At 35.7% G+C, this 22,828-nt stretch overlaps 1 protein-coding gene across 1 annotated transcript in view; it reads right to left on the reverse strand.

Moving 5' to 3' along the window:
* The window catches only part of WDR72 (WD repeat domain 72), a 227,036-nt gene that overhangs the window by 87,856 nt on the left and 116,352 nt on the right, over positions 1 to 22,828 (reverse strand). Inside the window, exons 15-16 of the mRNA XM_010836763.1 lie at positions 3,716 to 4,533; positions 682 to 773 (exon numbers count right to left, since the gene is read on the reverse strand). Of these exons, the coding sequence (XP_010835065.1) occupies positions 682 to 773; positions 3,716 to 4,533 (910 nt within the window). The remainder of the gene's footprint in view (positions 1 to 681; positions 774 to 3,715; positions 4,534 to 22,828) is intronic.

Raw genomic sequence — 22,828 nt, forward strand, 5'->3', positions numbered from 1 at the left:
GCTGGGAGGGATTGGGGGCAAGAGGAGAAGGGGACGACAGAGGATGAGATGACTGGATGGCATCACTGACTCGATGGACGTGAGTCTGGGTGAACTCCGGGAGTTGGTAAATTCCATGGACAGAGGAGCCTGGCAGGCTACAGTCCATGGGGTCGCAAAGAGTCGGACACAACTGAGCCACTTCACTTGAGATGTCAAAAAATTGGATGAGGAGGTTTGGGAGATAAATTAGCCATTTGGCATCAAAATAAAATCTTAACACCAAGATTGTTACCCAGGAAAATTCAAAGACAAACTTCTGAAATAGCTGTAAAACTGTAAAGCTGTAAAACTACTTAATATAATACTTATATGGTAATAAAGATATTGATATAGGAAGCTTTCTTATAAATCATATGGGACCTTTATTTAATATTAAGTGTTTTCTTGCTGAAAAGCTTCAGAATTTTAGGCATTTCACAGATCATTTGAAAAATCCATTACATTACATCTTATAAGATACTTGTTCTAATAATGAAATTTCATATATATAGACAGAATATAAAACTATAACCATGTGAAACATAGACTAAACCAAGTAGTAAACATGCACCCTTCTCATTCTAAACTGTAGGATACTATCCAGTTATGGCACTTTTATTTCATAGAAAAAAAATTCAACTATATCTGTAACTACTTTACCATTTCGTAAGTAACTGTAGAAGCTTGAAATATTCAGAATATCATTTCCAGGACTTTTCATCTTATTATGCACAGACTCGATTTTGAAAGCACTGTTGAGGAAAAATTTTAAAGATATTGTTAAATATGTATAAACATATTTTGAGAAACAAATTGAAGATATGACTGACTGCATGACCACTTTAACAAATTTGGGAATTGAACACATTATTTTTAGCAATGTATTTGACATTATTCTCTTTGGTGAATCTTATTTCCCCGCTTTGACTTACCTAAAAGCCTAATCTCAATTGAATTGTGAATCTTGGTTTATTCAGAATTATTTTGTGATCCACTTTTACTGGAAGGCCATTGCTACTTTAAGTCATGTGATTTTGGCTAATGCAATAAATTTTTGAATCCTAATATGTTCATATCTGCCAAAGAATTATCCCCAGATACCATCAGGACTTGATGAAGGCAGTCTTTATCCTAGTCCAGTGATTCAATGGGGGAAAATTTCAGATACTATCCATGGATATTCTTAAAGGCAAATAGCTCTTTGCTTAAAATTTAGTTAAATCATGCACTCAGTTGTTAAGCATGCAAAGATTTCTTCACCTTCCTGACCACAGTGAAATGTGAGCAAAATGGCCACATTTATTGGAAAGATTTACTGTGAAAAATTCAATACACAGTATTTTGATTTCCTTAAATATGACACATAGTTCCCAAAAGCAGATCAAATCTGATGTGGCTTATTTAGGGAAGCAGTCTCTAATCCTGACACCTTCATTCAATAATTTATTTTAATGAAGAATTTTGTAAAGAATTAACTAACATGTGGCAATGATTTTAAGGCCTTTTAATGGAGAGCATGCTGAAAGCCCTTAATCTCCCCTGAAGGGCTCCAGACACATCCTCCACATCCTGTATTCAGCATCAGGAACAAGCTCGGAATGAAAACCTCTGGTGATAGTAACTAAGTCCCTCATCTGCTCTGTCTGGTCACGATTAGGCTAACAAATAGAATTTGTTTTTAGAATTGAAGAAATCTTGCTGTTGCTGCTGCTAAGTCGCTTCAGTCGTGTCCAACTCTGTGTGACCCCAGAGACGGCAGCCCACCAGGCTCCCTGGTCCCTGGGATTCTCCAGGTAAGAACACCAGAGTGGGTTGCCATTTCCTTCTCCAATGCGTGAAAGTGAAAGTGAAGTCGCTCAGTCGTGTCCGACTCCTAGCGACCCCATGGACTGCAGCCTACCAGGCTCCTCCGTCCATGGGATTTTCCAGGCAAGAGTACTGGAGTGGGGTGCCATTGCCTTCTCTGGAAGAAATCTTAACCATCACCTATTCTATTCACTTCATTTTGTAAATGAGGAAAGCAAAGCCCAAAGGGGCTAAGTGACCAGTCCAAAGCCACACTACTTTAACCACAAAACTGGGATTTGTTCTCAGGTCTTTAGAATCGGCTGACTATAATTTTTTTATCATACATTAGGTGTTATTTAATTTTCTTATTAATAGAAAGAAAAGTGAAAGAAGCCTAACTGAAATTAAAATACACATATTATATATATATATATGTTATAAACATGAAGTTATATATTATGTATAAATATATTATAATGAACAAAAGAAAGAAAAAAATAGAGGAAATTTAAGTATAGGAATCATGGAAATTTACCAGTCTCTGCTTTCTCATTATTATGGCCACCAAACAGAAAATGGAAAAACCCTATAGCATAGAAGCATTGAAATGGAAGGAAGCTTAACACTGAATCTATGTAATCCGTATGGACTTGCTACCAGACTGTAGGTTCACTGAAGGTAGGAAGTCTATTATATAGTACCTGGCACAGATTTGTTGAACTGAGCTCTCACCAAAGAAGAGAAATGTCAAGGACCGTTTACTACCATGTAATGAGCAGTTCAAACAGTACATCTTCTCCAAAGGCTTTCAGATGGTTTCATCTCACACTAATTATTCTCTTTCCTCTGATCATCTACAATACTTACCTATACTACAAATGTTTCTCCTTGTTCTTTTAAGTGTTTTCTACTTACTTCATATGCATTATTTCATCATTTGAAAGAGTTCCTACCCAAATAAAAAATTTATTTATGTTTCCTCTGTAAGCTAGTGCTAAGGACATATTCATTAAGCACTTGGTGAATCAAATAAAATCTTCTAACATCAGACTATGAAAAACTATATTGAATTTTAGCATGGGAGAAGGTAAATACAGGGTCAAGGTTAGCAATCAGGCTCTGGAATTAGACTGACACCCGGCCTCAAATCAGCTTGCAAGGCTCTGAATTAATCTTGGGGTTGGTACTTTCTCTTCATAAGTCTCAATATCCGATCTATACATTAAGCAAAGTACTTGCACCTACACCCTAGCTTTGCTGTGCACATGGAATGAAATCATGTGGCTTACATGGTGACTAGTAGATATTAAACACCCCCAAAATAATAGCTATTGTTACTAAACCATACTTTCTATAAATGAATTGATGGTAACCCCTTCTATATTAATATGCCAGAGTACAAATTAAATGGTGGGATTTGAGGTGTGAATTTTTCAAATTTTTCCTTTCCTAATGATATATAAAATATATCATCAGAGGCATTTACTTTAATGCTTTTTGTTCATAGTTAATTCACAGCAAGTATAATGGATTTCAAATGTGTGTGAATCTGTTTATCTATCTACCTATCTGTTGAACCATTCAGCATCCAGTACTGTGAATTTTCTGGAACATATTATGAGACCAGTGGATATTTGCTGGATGAATCAACTTTAAAATATACAGATTTATTGTCCAAATATTTTTCCAATCTCAAAGAATTAAATGGAAGATTTTCTTAAATGTGTTTTGAGCTAAAGAAGATGTTGCTTATTTACCCTTTCTTTCCTTCTTTCCTTCCTTCCTTATAGGAAAGAAGGAAGAAAGAAAAGGAGAAACAAGGGAGGCTAGAGAGCTAAATTTAACAATAATAATAATTTTTTAATATCCTAAATAAGAAAAGTCAAAATCTCTAGGTATGTCTTACCTGTCCATTCCATATGCCAGTTCTAAGGGCATGTTAACTAACTTGTTAACTAAAAATAGTTTGCTCAATAAATAAACTATAGTGTTTGACTCTTGCAAAGAATCAGAATTATTTTCCAGTCCTTTTGGCATCCCAGAGTGATTTGGAAAAGTGGAAGTGTATTTATCTGACAAGTCCAAAACTTTTCTAGAAAATAAATTCACTTTTGAATAGTCTTTTTTCATTTCAGTATTATATAAATCCCAACCTGGCAGCATCAATGAAAAGTGATCTTCATTTGCAGCAAGTCCTAAAGAAACAGGACCCTGAAGCTTTAAAATATTGAGATGCTTAATGCAGAGATTATCTAATTCTTTATCCACTCCCCATGGCAGAAGGCAAGATAGGAGCAATTTAGCTGTGTCTATTGTGAGGTTGGCATCGACTTTTCTTGATTGCTTAGGGTGCATCTTTTTGAAGCTCTTTATTTTCTTCTGCTTTTTAACGCCATCATTTTCTTCTGATAATTTGATGGTGTTATCTCCTTGGGCTGGGCTTTCACCAACAGGCTTGGCATGTACCTCCGTAGAGAGAGGACCACAGACAGTTTTATTTCTTTTCAGTGTCAGTGTTGTCTTCTCTACTGTACTTTTGGCTCTTCTCAGAATCTCACTGCAGTAGAATGAATTGGAAGGGTCAACATCATGGATTGGAGTCGGCAGCAAAAGTTCAAGAAGGCTTTCCAGATCAAAAAGAAGTATATGAAAGCCAATGTTACTCCATTTTGTCTTCACAAGCAAGACATTAAAAGGTCCCGAGAAAGACTTGGCATCAGCAACCTGAGGGAGATTTTTAAAATGTATGTCAAAGTTCTTATTTTTTAAGTGATTTTATTAAAGTTTCCATGATATTAAAATGGCATAAAAAGAAATTATTAAGTAGCAGTACAATTAAAGGCAAGTCATTACAGTTTTTGTCTTAGCTATAAATATTCCTCTCCAAATTAACATTCTATATTCTAATTATTTTGCAAACTTTTGTTTCTCTGAAACTTATTTTTTCCCCTGAAGAAATATGAATTAAGCCTAAAGAGTTAGATGGCATCAGATTAACTTCCTTTCAGATACCCTTATGTATCTTCTTATGACTATAACCATGAAAACATACAAGAGGGGAAAAGTGGGTAGGAAATTAAGGAGCAGAAAAGTTAGAACACTTGCAAGAACTGAGGAAGTCTTTTAAGAAAAATGGTTTCTCCAAATTTGTTTATAATATTTAATAATTATAAGTAATCTAAAATGTTAACTAGTATCAATTTTTTTTTTTAATTTTAAAGATTTGCTTTGTGGACTTGCACTTGTACTTTCTCTGAGATGATTTTGCCCTAAATACTAGCACAGTGGGCTCCCACAATTCAGTTTTGTTCCAGCTTATTTAAGAGGTCTTCCTTGAGTACCCCGTGTCTCTATCCTCTTCCTTGCATTTTTTCCTTCATAGTACCAATTATTGCCTTATATGAAATACTTGTTTACTGTATATTTTCCCAAATATCATTCAGTTTCCACCCCTGCAGGAGCTTTGTGCATCCCTTTATTCTCAATGCCAATAAAATAATGCCACTATACATAATTATTAAGGGCTTGATAAATGTTTGTTGAATAAACCATGAACAAAGAAATCAAATATTTTTAAATGATGGTGTACAAATAAATTTATTGGGGAAAATGTATTCTGTTAGGCAGAAAAAAATCCTTTTTGTTAAACCATGTGTGTACAGCTATATAGATAGTTTTAAAGATTGCTATAATACATAAATATATAAATATATGTATATATTAATATAAACATATATGTGTATACAGTCACAAGGAACAGGGATAGTTACCAAAATGTTGACAACAGTTAATTGGAAAAAGGGGGTTAAAATGATGTTTATTTATACTTTAAGGGTTTTGTTTATTTTTCTGGTTTAGTTTTTTGAAATTTTTTTGTGACTATATATTTAATTTAAAAATATAAAAAAATGATATTTTAAAAACCATTAAAATTTTTTAAAAAACCAAAATGGGGACAAACTTAAATAGCACTTTTTTTCTTTGCAAATGCAAAAGAATAGTATACAGATTGAAAAATGGGCACATAACATCAATATCAATTGACAAATAATAACATTCAAATTAAAATATAAAAATGCTTACCACCAATGGTAATCAAAAAGTAAAATTAGAATAAAAATATCATTCACTACCTATTAATTTAGCACAAAGTCTGTCTTACATTATTTTATTTTGTAATGTTTAATACATACAAATATATAAACCATGCATTTAGTTTTTTAAGATTATTAATGTCTTATACCAGCAAACATGGACAAACCTAATCAGCATCATTATTCATAATTGCCCCAAACTAGAAGCAACCTTCCCTGATGGCTCAGTGGGTAAAGAATCTGTCTGCAATGCAGAAGACAGGAGGCTTGGATTTGATCCTGGGTCAGCAGGATCCCCTGGAGAAGGAAATGGCAACCCACTCCAGTATTCTTGCCTGGAGAATCCCATGGACAGAGGAGCCTGGTGGGATACAGTATATGGGGTCATACAGAGTCAGGCATGATTGAAAGAGACTAAGCAAGCAAGCAAGCAACAAACTACAGGTCTATCAACGGTGGAATACAGACACTGTGATATATCCATGCAATGGGAACATATACACTGAAAAATGAAAGAACTATAGACATTCAATAACATGTATAAAATGTATGAATCCACCTACATAATGTTGACCAAAGATGCCAGACACAAAATATTTAACTGCTAAATTAAAAAAATAAAATAAAAACAAAGCAATGGGGTTTAAGGAAGCATTCATAGATAATAAATCTATAAGGATAGTGGTTATATTTGGAGAGTAGGGATGCCATAATTTCTGGGGTGCTAAGTATTTTATTACTTGATGTAGTGATCATGCAGGTATGTACTTTGTGACTATTGAGTTGTATACTTTTGTCCCGTGTTCTCTTTATTTTTTCTATATGCATTATACATTTCTTTTCTTTTTCTTTTTTAATTGCTCAGTCATGTCTGGTCTGACTCTTTGACACCTCATGGACTGTAGCCCACCAAGCTCCTCTGTCCATGGAATTCTCCAAGCAGGAATATTGGAGTGGGTAGCCATTCCCATCTCCAGATCTTCCTGACCCAGGGATCAAACCCAGGTCACCTGCATTGTAGGTAGATTCTTTACCATCTGAGCCACCTGGGAAGCCCATTATACCTTTAATTTTAAGCAAATAATGTAACTTAAATGTTAGAATAATTCCAACAATATGTCCCTATTTTGGTTAAAAAACTAGAACTTCCTCTGATTCTATACCCCTGCCTACTGTCAGAGGTAAACAGTATCTTCAATTTCATATTTATGATTTGCTTTAAGTCCTAACCTTACATATCTATTCCTAATTGACCTATTCGATTTTGCACGTTCTTAATTTTCATAAAAATATGATTCTGCTATTTAGAATTTACCACTATTTGCTTTATTTAGGCTGAATTTTATAATTGTGAGATTCATATTTTATAATTACAGTTGTAGTTTTCATTTTTACTGCTATAAAGTATTATACTACATGATAACTGCAGTTTATTCATTTAAATGGATATTTAAATTATCTTCACAATTTACTATTACAAAAAGAAAACAGGCACAGTAAATATTCTTCTGGTAAAGACTTTCTTCTGGTGGATATTTGTAACAGTTTCTAGAGTGATGTTAATCATTTATAGTATATGCATATCTTCAGTTCTATTAGATTTTTCCAAATTCTTCTCCCAAATAATTGTATCAATTTATAAGTCTCAGTAGCACTGTGTAAGGAGAAGGCAATGGCAACCCACTCCAGTATTCTTGCCTGGAAAATCCCGTGGACAGAGGAGCCTGGTAGGCTGCAGTCCATGGGGTCGCTAGGAGTCAGACACGACTGAGTAACTTCACTTTCACTTTCATACATTGGAGAAGGCAATGGCAACCCACTCCAGTGTTCTTGCCTGGAGAATCCCAGGGACAGGGGAGCCTGGTGGGCTGCCGTCTACGGGGTCACACAGAGTTGGACACGACTGAAGCGACTTAGCAGCAGCAGCAGCAGCACTGTGTAAAGAGTTTCCATGTTCTGCTGCTGCTAAGTTGCTACAGTCGTGTCCGACTCTGTGCGACCCCGTAGACAGTAGCCCACCAGGCTCCGCCGTCCCTGGGATTCTCCAATCAAGAACACTGGAGTGGGTTGCCATTTCCTTCTCCAATGCATGAAAATGGAAAGTGAAAGTGAAGTCGCTCAGTCGTGTCCGACCCTCAACGACCCCATGGACTGTAGCCCACCAGGCTCCTCCGTCCATGGGATTTTCCAGGCAAGAGTACTGGAGTGGGTTGTTCTTCCATGTTCTACATCCTTACTAACACAGGATCTCATTTTTGTCAATATGGGGATATAAGTTGTTATTTCTTCTAGTTTTAATTTTTATTTTTTAATTATTACCATTAACTATCATTGCAATATTTCATTGGCCTTTCACATTTGTTCTACAAAGTGTCTACCTATGGCTTCTATAAACTTTCTTTTGTCTTTTATTGACTTTCAGGTTTATATATTCATTCTGGTAGTAATCTGTTGGTTATTTGGTCCAAATCAGTCAGTCAGTCTGTTCAGTCGTGTCCCACCCTTTGTGATCCCATGAACCGCAGCACACCAAGCCTCCCTGTCCATCACCAACTCCTGGAGTCCACCCAAACCCATGTCCATTGAGTCGGTGATGCAATCCAACCATCTCATCCTCTGTCGTCCCCTTTTCCTCTTGCCCTCAATGTTTCCCAGCATCAAGGTCTTTTCAAATGAGTCAGCTCTTTGCATCAGGTGGCCAAAGTATTGGAGCTTCAGCTTCAACATCTATCCTTCCAATGAATATCCGGGACTGATCTCCTTTAGGATGGACTGGTTGGATCTCCTTGCAGTCCAAGGGACTCTCAAGAGTCTTCTCCAACACCATAGTTCAAAAGCATCAATTCTTTGGTGCTCAGCTTTCTTCATAGTCCAACTCTCACATCCATACATGACCACTGGAAAAACCATAGCCCCTTTTCTCTATTTGTGGCTTATCATTTCATTACTTTTAATAATGTTTTCAGATGAATATTGAATTCTTATTTTAATACTATCAAATTTGTGAAATATTTATTTAAAAATTATATTTTGGGGGTATTCTTTAAAAAGAAAAATGAAAACTTTCCCTATCCAGAGAATATAAAATTATTTACCTATTTTTTCCCCAAATTTAAAGTTGCACAGAACTTTTAAATTCTTTAATACTTTCTTCTTTCATATTTGTGTTTGATTTGCAATTGGAAATGATTTTCATGTTTTTTAAAATTTTGACATCCAATTATTTCAATATTATTTATGAATGTGTCTTTTTCCCACTGATCTCTATTTCCTGGGACATTAAGCAATTTATCGATGACTGCACAATACTCCACTGTATAATAGCTTTACAAAAAGACTTTAAGAGCTGATTGGGTAGTTTCTTCTATCCTGTTCTTCCTATGGTCTTCTATTCTTTCAAACTCCAAATTATATCTCCCACTTATTCAGACAGTGCTTAATTTCCTTTGATAGTTTTATAACTGTTCAAAATGATGTTTATATTTTTCACTTACAATTTTTAAACGTTCCAAAACACCCATAACTATGGGTGCCTTTTAATTTCTGATATTATTTTTTTTGCTTTTGTTTCTTTCTTGCTAAAAGTTTGTCCATTTTAATTTTTCTTTTCAGGGAATCAACTTTGAATTTGTTGATCCTCTCGGTGAAATAATGTTTTTCTCAGGAGATAGTTTCACGGAGTATACTATTTAAACTTATTTTCTCATAGCATTTTAAGGCATTATTCCGCAGTCTTCTGGCTTGCTTTGATGCTGTTGAGATGTCACATAGGCAATTGATATAATCTGTCACTCCATCTGGCCTTTCTCTCTCTGCTTTTCAGATCTTATTGTCTTTAATATTCTGTGTGGAAACACAGAATCACTGAGATTCTTTTGGTGTGGATATTTTGCCCCAGTCTTACATTGTATCTGAATATTCCTATCTTTCGTTAATCTTGTGAAGTTCTCAGATTTGTCTTTTTGAATATTTTCTCTCTCTGTCCCTTATGAAACTCTGATTAGTTATTAATATTTGTCACTCAATCCCCTTTCATGTTTTTTGTCTCTTTGTCTCTCTGCCACATGCTGGCAGTGACTTAAGAACTTCCCTTCTGATAAGCTAGTTTTCTTCTCACCTGTCTCTACTGTGTCATTTAATTTACCCATTGAGTTTCTAATTTTGATTTTTACCTTTTTCATTTCTACAAGTTCTATTTGACAAATTCATCATTTTATAGTTTGTTAGTTCTTCCTTATGTTTCTAAACTCTTTATTTTTTAAAACATACTTATTTTCTTTGCATGCTGTATCTATAATTACAATTTTTAAGATCTTTGTTGAATATGACTCTTATTTTGTTCATGCTTTCCTATTTCCTTATGTGTTTTTTAAGTATGTGTATGTTTGAAACATTATCAGTGATAATCCTTTGAGACATGGGTAAAAGATGCATTCTTCTAGAGAGGAGTTGTGTTTTTGACTGCCAGATACTCAGAGGTACCACCAGCAGGCCCCTATTTAAATAAAAATGTCAGCTTAAGACTTTTTTCACTCCTTGCAATGTGAATCCTAACCCTGAACCTGTGTGAAGTTCAGGTTATGGTTAGCAATTCTCAGGCAAAACTGCTTTCCCCCATCCATCTTGGCTAAACCCAACAAAGAAATATATTGTCTTCTTTTGTGGAATATACTTTTTTTTTTTTTATTGCACATACAGCTCTAAGAGAAAAATGAACTTGTGCAAAGGTCTCCAACCCAAATTCCTATCAATATACTGGACCTGGACACTCCCTTTAATTACCTATGTGTGAGTGTCAGGTCACTCAGTCGTGTCCGACTCTTTGCGACCCCATGGACTGTAGCCTACCAGGTTCCTCCATCGATGGGATTTTCCAGGCAAGAATACTGGAGTGGGTTGCCATTTCCTTCTCCAGGAGATCTTCCCAACCCAGGGATTGAACCCGGGTCTCCCGCATTGTAGGCAGATGCTTTACTGTCTGAGCCACCAGAGAAGCTCTTAATTACCTATAGAGTGGTTAAAATCCAAGCTGAGAGACCCCAGAAATTAGCAGATGTCTTTCAGCTTTCCCTCTGTCTGTCTAGATTTGTGATTTCACCTTGTTTTTTTACCTTGAAGAGTTTCCTTAAGTTTCATTTTAACTGAGCTATGTAGTATTTTTAAGGATTAATTGTAAAATATTTTATCCACTATTTTTAGAGAATTAATCAGTACTGATATGCAGGCTATTTGCCCACAAATAGAAAAGGGGTTTGTAAAGAGTACTAAAAGTTAAAATATTCAGCTTCAAAAATGGAACAAAAAAAGGGGACTCTGACACACTATATGATGTATGTAAGCTGGTATCTCTTTCATGGAAGACAGTGAGCAAAATCTATCAACAACCTTAAATTATTATACACAGAATTTCTTTTACAAATAATTTATCCTAATGGGAAAAGCACAAAGACGTACAAAATTATATAAAAAAAAGTTCATTGTAGAATTTTCTATATCAATAAGCTGAAAATAACTTATCCCATAATAGAGATTTGGCTAAAACACGATGGCATATGCACACATTAAAACATTACATAGATATTAAAAAGAGTTTGTTGTAAAATGTAAAATGTCACAGCAAAAAATTCACATATATTGTTGACAGAAAATATCTATATTTGAAAAGTACAATTTGATTTACAAAATTGCAGAGATTTCTTATGTCTCCTGTTTTAAAAACTCCTACAAAAATGTATATTTTACTATAGTAAACAAGAGCTCTTTTAAAAAACCAATATAGATTGCCAAAGAAAATGTTAATAATAAATATGGCATTCTAAAGGTTTTTAATATATGCTTCCCCCCGAAAAGTGCATTAATCGAATTAAAGTTTAAAGCTAAGAAAACCAACTCAACATAAACAGTTAAGGTTAATATTATAGATATATACAGAACTCACAAAAATTAATTAATAAAATATTCATCTCAGGAGAAAAAGTGATAAAAGAAGATAAAAATATCACAGAGGGAAATACTTTTTAAACAACTTGTCTCAATAAAAAGCAAATAAGTGTCAAATTTCATACACTATACTGGTTTCAATCCCTTCAATTAAAGTTTTCACAAATTTGTAACAAACAGAAAGTAGAGTACCCCAAACTGTTGAGTGCTCATTTCAAGCTGAACTTTGATAAGATCTAGATGTCTTTAACCTTTTTCAAAAACATTGTGGTAATATGTATCAAGAATCTTAAAACTATTCAGTATCATCTCCCCTAATTGAGATGCTACTTCATGTTCCTGAAGGGTACCACTCCAGATTCCATCTTTTGGGCTTATCCCTGGTTTTCTTTCATTCAGCAGTAACTCAAGAGATCCTTGTTGAATGCCTACTCTATAGAACTTGGTGTGAGGCATTATCTACCGCATACAGAGCGAGACCCAGCATCTCCATGGATGCAGCTCACATTCTTTACCCGCAGAGGGAAGAGAGACACGTGCCAAGCAATAACCACGTGGCTTGGATAAGGGAAGAATAAGGAAAAAATATAGGAAACTATAAAGGGCTGAAAAAGACACCTCAGCCTGAAGAATACCAGTAGGAGTCTCAGCAGAAGTGACACCAAACTGAGACATGAAAGGTTAAGGAGAAATGATCTGAAGGAAAGTGGGAGGCCAGGTATTTCAGGCCAAAGGAAGAGAATGAGAAACTCCCTAGAGCGATGGCTGAAAGAGGAATGAGGTGTGCAGGGAGTATGCCCTGTGAAGGTTTTAGTTTGGCTCCAGAGTAGAATATGGGAATGTAGAATGAGCCCAACAGGACAGGAGCCAGATTACACTGAAGCCCTGCAAGCTCTGTTGAGTTTCAAATTTATTCAAAGAACACTTATGACCCCTGAATGGCTATAAAGCAAGGAAGTCACCTATTCACAAACTATAGCCATGGTTTCTTTTGAATTAGGGGTAATGAAGTAGGTTGAAGACAGGGTTCTGTCCTTGTGTACACTTCTACTTCCCCAAAGCTATAATCTTCTCTGATCACAACATCTAGACTTCCTCAGTTACTGCGACAGTCAAATGTTTCTGGCAATATTTTGTGATCCATGCTGCCACACCAGTCCCATTACACTGCTGTAAACAAAAATCCTAAATGTCTGTCCCTAAATATGATCACCTTAAGTCTCAAGAGCAACTGGATACTTTATAGTATTTTTAAATCATAAATGTTCCAAATTTATTTAGCATACAAAAAAGTTGATTTCCATTTGAAAATAAGTCCATTGGATGATATATAAACCACTGCTATATCTGAATGTACTAAAATGATTAAGTATTATAATTCTAGCTTGTCATCATTGTTTGAACATTTTAAAATCTTCAAAGAAATAGTGAGTGTATTTTTAAAGTCATGTCACCAAAGGACTTAAAAAATAATATTTACCAATTTGGGGGGCATAAGTAACATAGAATGACAATGAATACCTATAACAGTAATTCCTGAGCTTTAATATATCATAAATTGGGCATATACAATATTTAGTAATGTGTAGTAAAGGTAACGGTATTTCTTAAACTTCTTTATATTTATATGTTACCTATATAAAATATATTCCTCAGACAAGAATTCTATTAACAGTAACCTACAGTAACAGTAAATCATGACTGAATGATGTTGTATAAAAATATAAATATTTAGAATGATAAAGCATATGTAAACATCATTACAACAGGAGTGTTTAGAAACATTTACCCATCTTGTTATAATAAAAAGTCTAGAACAAGTAATCAAATAACAGAAGTATTTCATTCAGTCTAAGTCACTGCAAGGTGAGGGCTAAATACAAATTTTAAGTTATTAGTTCACATGTTATTTATAGAATGCTCTCTGATTGCTTGGCAGTAATTTCTCAAACTGTGCTGTCCAGGCTTTGCAAGCATAAGAAGGTGCTGGTATTTTCCCCAAGATCACACCATATTTAGTCTTACTCTCTGAAGTTCAGGTTGAGTCAAGACAGGAGGTGTGGTTTACAATCAGGACAGCAAGAGGGTGGCACTCGAGGACAATGGTCCATTCCAACCTCTGAACTTTGTGAAGCAGGGGAGTGAAATGGTGGTGGTACATCTACATGTGAATGCTCTGAACAGCAGGTGGGGAGAAGAAAGAGGCACAGAGAGCTGAGCTCTTTGTCTGAAGTACACAGATTTGGGGAAAAGCTACTGAGTCAGAAAGTCTGCAAGTAGAATCCCAGATGGCCAGCGGGCAAAAATTATTCTTCTACAAGCAGTAAGAACTCAGAATAAATGACAAGTAAAACTGAAGTCAACAGCACAAAATTCAAACCCTTAACAACCTAGTGTACATAGAAAAAAGAAAACAAAAATAAAAAGAAAGAAAAAGAAGAAACCCAAAAGTTTGGAAGGAAAAGAAATGTAATAGTTGTGAAGGTATAAATCTAACATCTTTATTAATAAAAGTCCATTTATTTTTTTCTTCATCCTACTGTGTTCAGCTTGTGCCTTTTCCTTTTCTATCTGAGTCAGAAAGACAAAACTGTTAAAGAAGGTTGTTTTTACACCCTGTCTTTGAAGGTAGAAACGCACTGTCTAACATGTTCTGATAAAACTTTTTCCTGAAAACATATTGGATCCCCCACTGAGTTTGTTATAAAAGAATCTGACCTGCCCAACCTATAACAACTAGAAATATATCTGGTAAAACTGATGCTTAAAATCATGCTCAAATGCTCACTCTTATGCTTTTGCACAATAATACTGAATACAAATATTTAAATACTAAGTGAGAAAACATATTTTAAACACTTAGTTTCATTAGAGCAAGAAGAATTGAGAAATGATCTAATCTGACCCCTTCTCCTTAAACAAAGGAAAATGAGGGACAGAGAAGTAAAGTGACTTGTTCAAAGTTACCTGTTTGGTAAATAGCCAAGTCAGGATTCTTGTCTTTTTTTTCTGTTTTATTCTTCAGATGATATTATCAACTTAATTTTTTAAAAAATGAAAGTCTTATTTATTATTTCTAAGATATACAAAGGGTCCAGATTAGCTAAACATTCCTTTTATGAAACACCATATTCATTGAAATGTATAAGGAAATCATCATTATATGAAAATATTTACCAATGAGCTGATCACTTAGAAAATTAGAACCCAAACACTTCTCCATTTCTAATATCCTTTAGTCAGGCTCTGACTGATTATCAAATAATACAATCCGATTGTAAAGTAAATAGCAAATATTATTTAAAATGGAGTATTATACTAAATCCAGACAGGGATATCAGAACTATCTGAGTCAGACCCAGTGTCATTAACTAATAAAAATCTAGCAAAGACCAGTTAAGAACTGAAGAAGACAAAACTAATTTAGATGCTTCAAATGACAAATCTTGTAACTAAGATAGGCCTGTCAAACACCTGATTATCTTTTAAGCACTTTTTAAAATAACTATTATTCAATGTGAAATTCAAACATGAAGTAAAAGGTAACATATTATTTAACATGCAATTTATTTAAAAATACACAAAACAAATTTTAAATAATTAGTTATATAATTAGTTAAATAATTAGTATATAATTGTAATCATAACATAAATTTAAAGAATTGGTATAGAATACAATTATAATCTAAACATATTAAATATAATATAAATCACATTTTAATAATTTTACTTTTTAGTTAAAACTCTGTTTTTACTCCTGTTAACAGCTAACTCAGCAGATCAACCCATGCTCTACAGTCTGCCTGATCACTGGTAAGCTACATTCTACTTTATGCATTCCAATCACAGGAACTATGGTATTTGCTTATCCTTTTTTTTTCTTCAATTCTTTCCTAGGCTTATCATTTTCATTTCACAATTTTATAAGTTTTGTAAAAAATGAGGAACTGTGCATGTAAAATAGATTCCATAAGAAAAGAAACTTTAGTAATTTGTATTGTTGGGCTTCCCTGGTGGCTCAGAAATAAAGAATCCGCCTCTTGCCTGGAAAATCCCATGGATGGAGGAGCCTGGTAGGCTGCAGTCCATGGGGTCTCTGAGTCGGACACGATTAAGCAACTTCACTTTCATTTTTCACTTTCATGCATTGGAGAAGTAAATGGCAACCTACTCCAGTGTTCTTGCCTGGAGAATCCCAAAGACGGGGGTGCCTGGTGGGCTGCCGTCTATGGGGTCACACAGAGTCGGACACGAATGAAGTGACTCAGCAGCAGCAGCAGCAACAATGCATGAAACCTGGGTTTGATCCCTGAGTCAGGGAGATCCCCTGGAGGAGGGTATGGCAACTCACTACAATATTCTTGCCTGGAGAATCCCATGGACAGAGGAGCCTGGCTGGCTATGGTCCATGGGGTCCCAAAGAGTGGGACATGACGAGCGACTAAACACAGCACAGCATAAGGGTTCAGAATGAGCATCTGCAAAATGTATCACTTTTGTGGGAGGATTATTTTGAGGTAAAGGTTATCCAGACCCTGAGGGTTCAAGAGAAACCTTTTTCTCTCTCTTAACTAGAAGAATTTAAATTGGGGATTTTCCCAGAAAAAAAGTTATTACCAGAGATAGATTTTATCTAAGTGGGCCCCATCTCTATGGCAGGGCAAACATCTAATTACCACTCATGTGCTCTTCTTATCATCCTGTGAATGACCTTCTTGTCCTTGAAAGCTCCAGACTCCTATCCTCCTCCTTAACTCAGGATGGCATATGTACCTCATTTTCCTTTCCTGTCTCTGACCCTCTCATGTCTGGGATTCCTGTAATTACAAAATTAATTTTTACTTTCTCCCATTAATCTGGCTCATGTCAATTTAATTCATAGGCCAGCCAGAAGAATCTAGAAGGGTAAGGGAAAGTTTTCTTCCTCCATGACATCTGAATGACCCTATAATGATGAGTCACTCTAACAACTCCTGGATAACTAGGTATGGATGAAGGCATGTAGCAGATCAGGGAAAAAAAAAAAACTCATAAAAATATACAAGGATTCTACACTCTGGTTACTCTGTAAGTTTCTGAATTTTTCCTATTTAAATAAACAAAAGAGAGAAATCCCAGTTGATGCATTTCTAGTTAATTCTGGGATGAAATATATTAAGAATTCTAGAAAATGTATCTATACTCAAGGGAAAATGTCCACATCAAAAGATTTGTGATAGTGGAAGTTTTTTCAAATAAGGATGGTACAGATGATGGGGGAAAATGTGGTATCTGTGCATTGAACACTATCACTGAGAAATTACATGATTAACCAATGTGATAAATTTTACAGAAAAGGTAACATAATTTCTTGAAATAGCAAATTTTCTGAGAAATAAATCTAAAATGTAGATGAATTTATGACCTAAAACTCATGCCACAAAAGCAGAGAATATGATGAATGGATACAAAAGAAGCTACTAGTTGCCTACCTCTTTGCTACTAAAAATTTCAGATAGCTACTTTCATTTTGTGACAAACTAACAAATCCTAGAGGTTTTGGATAAGTTGACACCTAGTCAAGATGGCAAAGTTTAGACTTTGGACAGAGTTATTTCTTCCAAATAGATACCAATAATGACATATTTTTATAAAAGAAATTCTAAAAGGTTTAGACAAGCTCAAAATCAAAATAAACATCTTTGAGGATCAAAATGGGACAGAAAGACAAAGTGCTCAGTGGAGGTAAAGTTACAGGCCTTTTAAGCAACAGATCTTTAAGCAGACTGCAGGGCTTCAGAGTTCAGCCCCTGAGTTTAACATCAATGGAAGATACCTAGCCTAGAACAATTTTAACTTGTAAATAAATCAAGGCACAAGCTTGCTTTCTATGGGGTCGCAAAGAGTCAGACACGACTGAGCGACTGATCTGATCTGATCTGATCAGTATAGTTCAGACTTCATTCTGGACTGAGAACCTTGCAAAAGGTAGACAGAGACAACAGTAAAACTAATAGGGAATATTAGCTCCATATATATACAGAGAGAGAGAGAGAGGAAAATAAAATACACTAAAAAAAAAAAAAACAACAAACAAGAGAATAAAAGTCCTCTAGAAATGAGGCTATAAACCAAAATTCTAAAACACTGGAAATCAAATAGAAAGAATAAGCACCAATGCATATATTTACTCCAGATGAAATCAATACTTTAGAATGGACTGAAAAAAAAATCAGAGAATAGTATTCACAAAAATGAACAAAGAAATATGAAAGGAAGGAAGTAAAATAAAATGAATAAATGAGAAAGAATTTGTTAGAAATATTAAGAAAATGCAATAATTGTATTTAAAATACAGGAGAGACATATTAGAAAACTATCATGAATAAGTATGGGAACAGCCTGTGAAATATATCATAAGAGTGTATTTCAACTCAGAGAAATTCACCTTACACAGCAAACCTAGGTAGACCCCTCATTTATGAAAACGATAATTTAATAGTGCCCAGAAAGCTGAGCATCGAAGAATTGATGGTTTTGAACTGTGGTGTTGGAGAAGACTCCTGAGAGTCCCTTGGACTGCAAGGAGATCCAACCAGTCCATTCTGAAGGAGATCAGCCCTGGGATTTCTTTGGAAGGAATGATGCTAAAGCTGAAACTCCAGTACTTTGGCCACCTCATGCAAAGAGTTGACTCATTGGAAAAGACGCTGATGCTTGGAGGGATTGCGGGCAGGAGGAGAAGGGGACGACAGAGGATGAGATGGTTGGATGGCATCACTGACTCGATGGACGTGAGACTCAGTGACCTCCAGGAGTTGGTGATGGACAGGGAGGCCTGGCGTGCTGCGACTCATGGGGTCGCAAAGAGTTGGACACGACTGGGGACTGAATTGAACTGAGGAACCATTTTACCTAACCGTCTATAACCCTACATTCATGCATATAGGAAAGCATTGGAATTCCAGTTTTCTTTGGGTAAGAATTTGAAATACATTGTCTTACAAAATCACTAAAAAGCTCAACTTGGTAGAACTTGAAATGCTACTATTAATAATATACATCTTTAACACCATGAGCTAAAGGAGCTTTAGAGAGCTGGCCTGGGAACCAAGTAGCTTTAAAGTCCTTGTTTTCAATGTTTCTCCAGGAAAATGCAATCAAATCTTTGAGCAAACCAATTTATAAACTTTGGGAATGCAATTCATCCTTATATTTGGGCTGCTTGCTTGTTTTTCTTGTAGTGCTTCAATGCATCCACTGATGTGGCCTGGCTTTAAGTTATACTCTATTATTACTTAGTCTGTATAAAACTTATTAAAGCCTGGAGCAAAGTGGTATATCATTCAACTTCTAATCACACTTTTTGTCAATAAAGGTGAAAATTTTCTATGTCAACATCTCAGTTAAATCATTTCACCATCCACATGGAGTTATAGAAATTAAGTTGAAAATGTTTGTAAAATTCAATCATAACCTGATCTACCATACTAAAACACAATTAGTTACAATATAAGTGATTATAATAGCAAATGCAAGATCATCTTTTAAATTAAAAAGATATACATTTAAACTGAATGTCCAAACTAACTACACTGAAACTTTAAAACATAAAATTAAAACTGAAGGAATAGATTCTCATAATTGGATCTGTTACCACATTTTCTATAACTTACAAATCACAAACATTATCAATAAGATTATACATTTTATAAAAAATGCATCTTTGAGATCAAATAATTTTAAGTGAACAGTATAATATTCTTCATTTGATAATTATAAATTTAGAGTCTACCATGTGAGCTTATTATGCCCAGGACTAAATTTAAGATAAACTTAGTCATAAACCCTTAAAAGACAGTAATGGCACAGGTTTTTGTAACCTCTGACAGATGAAGCTATTGAGAAGTGGATTTGTGTTTTCGTCCAAAATGAATACAGGTAACAACTGGTAGAGCCAAGACTCAGACCCAAATGATTTTAACTTCAAGCTCATGCTTTAACAATCACTTTTGATTTTTTTTCTTAATACCTTTATTGAAGTGCCATTTGTATGCAATACCATAAAATTCATCTGCCATAAGTGTTCAATTCAGAGGTTTTAGTAAATTTAGAGTTGTGCAGTCATCAATACAACTCAGTTTTAAATCATTTTCATCACCTCCTTTGTGACCATTTGCTGCCACTCCCATTCCTATCCACTCTCCCAGGCGACCATTAATACACTTTCTGTCAACAACAGTTTCCTTTTCTGGATATTTTATAGAAATGAAATCATTCAGTATGGGGACTTTTGCATCTGGCTTCTTTCACTTGAGCTTGATGCTCTTGAGATTCACTCATGTTGTAGTATGTATCAATATTACATTCTTTTATTTTGCTGCATCCATATTGGCTTTATATGGGATAAATGATCTTGTAGTTGAAGAGAAATTAAAATCTCAGATGTAACATGTACATCTGAGATGGATCTACATAACATTTCTTTCCTTCCACCTATTCACCATTTGAGTCTAGGGACCTTTATTTTCATATTGCCTTTCATAGAACATCTTTACTAGTTGCCTAACTCAAACTCACCCTGCACAGCACTATCAGAATAATCTAGGTTTACAAAAATTGTGCTTTGAACATATTACTATAAAAAAAGTAATTCTCACAAGTTCCAATACGCTGGTACAATTAAGTCCAACTCCACTAGGTTGGCATGCAGAGACTCCCAGTCAAGCCTTTTTCTCCCTTTCTTTTGTAACTTGACTAATCCTCCTCTTTTGTTCTGCTTTCTGCGATTCTTCTACATAATAGCAGAAAGTGAAGAGGAACTAAAGAGCCTCTTGACCAGGGTGAAAATGCTAGTTTAAAACTCCACATTCAAAGAACTAAGATTACGGCATCTGGTCTCATCACTTTAAGGCAAATAGAAGGGGGAAAAGTGGAAGCAGTGACAGATTTTACTTCCTTGGGCTCCAAAAATCACTGCAGATGGTGACTGCAGCCATGAAATTAAAAAACGCTTGCCCCTTGAAAGGAAAGCTACGGCAAAGCTAGACAGCATATTAAAAGCAGAGACATCGCTTTGCCGACAAAAGTCCATATAGTCAAAGCAATGGTAGTCATGTTCAGATGTGAGTGAAAATGAAACTCACTCTGTGGTGCCTGACTCTGTGACCCCATGGACTACACAGTCCATGGAATTCTCCAGGCCAGAATACTGGAGTGGGTAGCCTTTCCCTTCTCTGAGGGATCATCCCATTCCAGGGATCAAATCCAGGTCTTCTGCATTGCAGGCAGATTCTTTACCAGCTGAGCCACAAGGAAAGCCCAAGAACACTGGAGTGGGTAGCCTAACTCTTCTCCAGTGGATCTTCCTAACCCAGGAATCAAACCGGGATCTCCTGCATTGCAGGTGGATTCTTTACCAACTGAGCTATCAGGGAAGCCCCAACCTCTTGGATGTGAGAGTAGGATCGTAAAGAAAGTTAAGCACCGAAGATGCTTTCGAACTGCGGTGCTGGAGAAGACTCTTGCGAGTCCCTTGGACTGCAATAAGACCAGATCAGTTAATCCTAAAGGAAATCAACCCTGAATATTTACTGGAAGTACTGATGGTGAAACTGAAGTTTCAATACTTTGGCCACCTGATCTGAAGACCAGCTCATTGGAAAAGACCTTGATGCTAGGGAAAGAGTGAAGGCAATAGGAGGAGTGGATGGCAGAGGATGTGATGATTAGATAGCATCACTGACTCAATGGATATAAATCTGAGCAAACTCTGGGAGATAGAGAAGGACAGGGGAGCCTGCAGTCCATAAGGTCACAAAGAGTCGGACACAACTTAGCAACTGAACAACAACTTAAATAGATAAAATATCCGTCTAGGTTTGTAACAAGGATTTTATGTTGTTGCTAAGTCTTGTCCAATTATTTTATGACCCCATGGACTGTAGCCTGCCAGGCTCCTCTGTCCATGGAATTCTCAGGCAAGAATACTGGAGTGGGTTGCCATTCCCCTCTCCAGGAGATGTTCCTGACTCATGGATCAAACCCAGGTCTCCTACATTGGCAGGCAGATTCTCTACTGCTGAGCCACCAGGGAAACCCAAGGATTTTATACTTCTTCCTAACAAGAGATGGCAAGAGTGAATGTTGACATTCTAGGAATCAGCAAACTAAAATGGACTGGAATGGGTGAATTTAACTCAGATGACCATTATATCTATTACTGTGGGTAGGAATCCCTCAGAAGAAATGGAGTAGCCATCATGGTCAATAAAAGTGTCCGAAATGCAGTAATTGGGTGCAATCTCAAAAATGTCAGAATGATCTCTGTTCGTTTCCAAGGCAAACCATTCAATATCACAGTAATCCAAGTCTATGCCCCAACCACTAACGCTGAAGAAGCTGAGGTTGAACAGTCCTATGAAGACCTACAAGACCTTTTAGAACTAACACCCAAAAAAGATGTCCTTTTCATTATAGGGGACTGAAATGCAAAAGTAGGAAGTCAAGAAACACCTGGAGTAACAGGCAAATTTGGCCTTGGAATACAGAATGAAGCAGGGCAAAGACTAATAGAGTTTTGCCAAGAAAATGCACTAGTCATAACAAACACCCTCTTCCAACAACACAAGAGAAGACTCTATACATGGACATCACCAGATGGTCAACACCAAAATCAGATTGATTATATTCTTTGCAGCTGAAGATGGAGAAGCTCTATACAGTCAACAAAAACAAGACCAGGAGCTGACTGTGGCTCAGATCATGAACTCCTTATTACCAAACTCAGAATTAAATTGAAGAAAGTAGGGAAAGTCACTAGACCATTCAGCTATGACCTAAATCAAATCCCTTATGATTATACAGTGGAAGTGAGAAATAAATTTAAGGGCCTAGATCTGATAGATAGAGTGCCTGATGAACTATGGATGGAGGTTCATGACATTGTACAAGAGACAGGGATCAAGACCATCCCCATGGAAAAAAAATGCAAAAAAGTAAAATGG

The sequence above is a fragment of the Bison bison genome, unplaced genomic scaffold (assembly GCF_000754665.1).
Source record: "Bison bison bison isolate TAMUID 2011002044 unplaced genomic scaffold, Bison_UMD1.0 scf7180017864066, whole genome shotgun sequence".
Classification (NCBI taxonomy): Eukaryota; Metazoa; Chordata; class Mammalia; order Artiodactyla; family Bovidae; genus Bison; species Bison bison.